The following is a 3,973-nucleotide window of genomic DNA, read 5'->3' on the forward strand; positions in this document are numbered from 1 at the left end:
GTTACCCTTACCCAAACTATTGGGTAAAGTATGTTAGTGAATTTCACGCTAATTTTATGCAAATTAGTGGGTCTAACTAAGCTATTCATTATTATTTTATATAATAATGCAAGTTCTCTAATTAAATATTTGCTACAGAATTAGCCCACCAAATCATCAATCTATCGTATTAATCCACCACTATTATTACTTGCGTATACTCTACCTTATTATTATTATTTTGTCTTTTCTTTTTTACCCCTTTCTAATTTCTGATAACCTATATTATCATACAAGTACATTATATATATACCCGCATATTATTCTTATTCACCCTATAAAACGCTCTTTTCTCAATAATTCTTCTCTCTATTTTATATCTTCTCTTCCTTTTTCTCTCTTTTGTTTATCTAGCAATGGAGTTAGATAGCATTTTGAAGTTTTTGGAGAACAAGGCCATTTTAGTCACTGGTGGAGCTGGATTTCTAGCAAAGAGTATGATATCGCTCCCCATCTTTATTATTCATATTATACGTTATTTAGACGTGTCAAACGGGTTGATTGGTTCACGTAAAGTTAGATATGAGCTTGAATTGAAGTGTTTTTTTAAACTACCGTTTTACTTGGTTTAGAAATATGATGGAATTTTCTTACCATCATGTTGGTATCGAGTCAAATTTTGACAGGTCTAGTCGTAACCGTCTTTCTTTTGGGTTTGTTACGTTTGTAGTATTTGCAGAGAAGGTGCTAAGGTCTCAACCTAATGTGAAGAAAGTTTATCTTCTGCTAAGAGCTGCTGATAACAAATCAGCTTCACTACGGTTGCAAAATGAGGTAATTAAGGAGTATATTTATTCTGCAAAATTTAGCTTGTTTTTATAAAGTTTAACATGAGCATTGTGCTACTTTTATCTAATTAATGTATTTTTTGTCTATTTAGCACATAAACAAAGTTAGTGAGACATTGAGTAGCAAGTGTTTTTCAAGTTTTTGTCTTTTAATTTCTAGATTTTTTTTTTTTTTTTTCCGTAAAAAGTTCTTTTAGCTAGATTTTTACTCATAAAATGAAGCTCAATGTTATTCATCAACTCATCACATTGAGAATAATATTTCGCAATTTGGAACTTTTTTTTTATTTTTTTTATTTATTTTATTTTTTATAATTGAGGAATAATAAAATAAAAGAGCATCATAACTTTCCTCTTTTAGTACTGTATCTTTTTGGCCCGTATATTACAAATGATGAGAGCGAGATTTGAATATATTGACCTATTATACCCCATCCTTAGTGCATATCACTTGGCCAATACGTCGCTCATTGGTCACTTTTGTTGGTATGTTATTGCTCATATTTAACTATTACAATTGGGAGGGGAGTGAAATCTTACCATTCAAAATTGAGCCCCGAATCTGGATTAACCCAAAGGATAAATCGAGTAAACACCAAAAAATATGTACGATTATTATTTAAGGAAATATATCTTACTTGTATATAAAACTTTAGTACCACAAATTTCATACATACTCCTACTTTTGCTTAGTTAATGGGTGTCCTTATTGGGTCAGGAGGGTAGTTGGCTTCAGTAACTACTACTGAGTACCAGTAAAAATGGAAGAAATTATTACATATGGTATATATTGTTTGTTGTTTTTTTTTCTTTTCATTTCCCTGAAATCTGTTATTATTTGGTGGTTTTTTCGGGCAAACTAAAGTGTTAGGTTGATAAGATTTGCCATTGCAGTCTAGAAATGTTTGAACTTTGTCACATCTTTCTTTCTATTTGTATGAATGAATAGTCTCCTACCTAACAATCTAATCCTTTATTAAGAAATTGTCATTTCTTTTTTGGCACATTGATTACTTAAATTTACACAAAATATAAACTAATGGTATGAGGCTTTATCCCCTAGCTCAAATGATTGATAACTAAATTAATCCATATAATAGTTATTACACTATCCCAATTTTGTATGATTAAGGATATAACATATAGAATTTTACATCATACAAAGTAGTTATTTTATAAAACTATTTTCTCATCAATCATTTAACTCTAAATCCAACAAGGTTTAATCATGAGCAATTATGACTTTGTATTACAGAGTATATATTTAAGGGTAACATCTTTCAAACGTATATAAGGTTGATCAGAAGTATATGTGTGTGATTATAATTTATAAGATAGAGTGAGCTAAGGGTGCATAATTTAATTATGATTATTCAGATATTTCGTATAATATAACATAATAATTCATAGATGACCTAGCAAAAAGTGTTGCATGCTTTTTTATTTATTTCTAAATAATTTTTCAATAAAGTAGAATTTAAATAATTAAATTGGAAAAGAAAAGACCAATGTAATGACCTAAGTACAAATACTTTTTGTTTTATTAGGTGATTGGAAAAGACTTGTTCAAAGTTGTGAAGCAAAAGATGGGAGCAAACTTCAATACCTTCATACAAGAAAAGGTGACTGTGGTGGCAGGTGATATAACTTGTGCAGACTTGGCAATCAATGAATCTAAATTAAAGGAAGAACTATGGAGAGATATTGATGTTATTGTTAACCTAGCTGCAACTACCAACTTTGATGAAAGGTACACTTAATTACCAATATAATAATTAATTATGTTAGTACTTCACTATTGTTCTACACAAAATTTATATATGTGGCTGGTCATATCAAGTGCCCCGCAATCATGAGGTTACTTCGTTAGTGTTAAAGGGGTTACTCATTCAGTGTTACAGGGATTACTTCGTCAATATTATAGGGGTTACTCGGTAGGGGTTACTTGGTCAGTGTTTATAGGGGTTACTCGGTCATGTTATAGGACCAGTTACTTTGTTATTTTACATGGTGTGACCTGCCACACACAAAACGGGCCAATTCTCCATATTATTTTTTAGGGAATTACATGTATTGTTGTATTAAAATTATTGCTTTATATTATCACACAATATAACCAAGGGATAGTACATAAGTTGGAATATATTATTGAAGTGAGATTTCTTTTTTAATTGAAAATGACCGAAGTAGTGTCTAACTTCTTTATCCATAAAATAACCTAATTTATCCATAAAGTAATCTTATTAGCTGCTGCCTGCTGATAGATAGTACTGTAGTTAACAATTACGTAAATGCCAGTTTTAATCTTATTTGGTTAATAAACTAGATCGCAGAAAATTACTAAAAGATGGGTTGATAATTAATGAAGATGGCAATATTTTTTCTTTGTTTACCCTTGTTAAGTGGCTAACATTTCGTGTTAGAAATTTAATTTATTTATGGTACGACTATATAGGTAAATGCTTGAGATGTTTGAAAAAATTGTTACAGGTATGATGCTTCGTTATACCTTAATACTTTCGGAGCCAAGCATGTACTGGACTTTGCTAAGAAATGTAAACACTTGGGGGTGCTCGTCCAAGTATCGACTGGTTAGTACAAATATTGAGTTTATTATCATATTATCGTTACTTTTCTAGGGTTTAAATAATGTAATCAACATAATTGAGCTTATACATAATAATTAAATCATACTTCGTATTGAAGATCAGATAAAGGAGCACATGTAGATAAATTAATTATTAGTACGTGACATAATGGACACATGGTAAGAACACAAGACACTTAAGAGTGTAAAATGAGTTGCAATTGGGAGTTAAGTCATAGTTAAAAAGTCCTGTGTTTATTGATACACTATTTAAGCTAGCGATCTTTATTAGACTCGTGCTGATCGATATTAGTGGTGGTAATTTTCAGCATATGTATCGGGTGAAACGGCTGGACTAGTAAAGGAGAGTCCTTACTTCATGGGAGACACATTGAATGGGAGACCAGGGCTAGACATCGAAGCCGAGAAGAAACTTGTTGAGGACAGATTGGCGGAGCTTCAAGCTGAGGGAGCCACAGCAGATACTATCAAGTTATCTATGAGGGACATGGGCCTTGAAAGGTATGTCAAGACTAACTTTGATATAGATATAGAAACA

General features: G+C 31.2%; 1 protein-coding gene across 1 annotated transcript; it reads left to right on the plus strand.

Moving 5' to 3' along the window:
- Positions 1 to 287: 287 nt before the first annotated feature.
- LOC110693997 (alcohol-forming fatty acyl-CoA reductase-like) lies at positions 288 to 3,936 on the plus strand (the record flags this gene model as incomplete). The annotated part of the gene is made up of 5 exons (XM_021871160.1): positions 288 to 474; positions 710 to 813; positions 2,375 to 2,577; positions 3,318 to 3,418; positions 3,744 to 3,936. Coding segments are annotated over exons 1-5 (680 nt in total), but the record flags the coding sequence as incomplete, so codon positions are not given.
- Positions 3,937 to 3,973: the final 37 nt, after the last annotated feature.

This window comes from Chenopodium quinoa, unplaced genomic scaffold, assembly GCF_001683475.1.
Source record: "Chenopodium quinoa cultivar QQ74 unplaced genomic scaffold, ASM168347v1, whole genome shotgun sequence".
Lineage (NCBI taxonomy): Eukaryota > Viridiplantae > Streptophyta > Magnoliopsida > Caryophyllales > Amaranthaceae > Chenopodium > Chenopodium quinoa.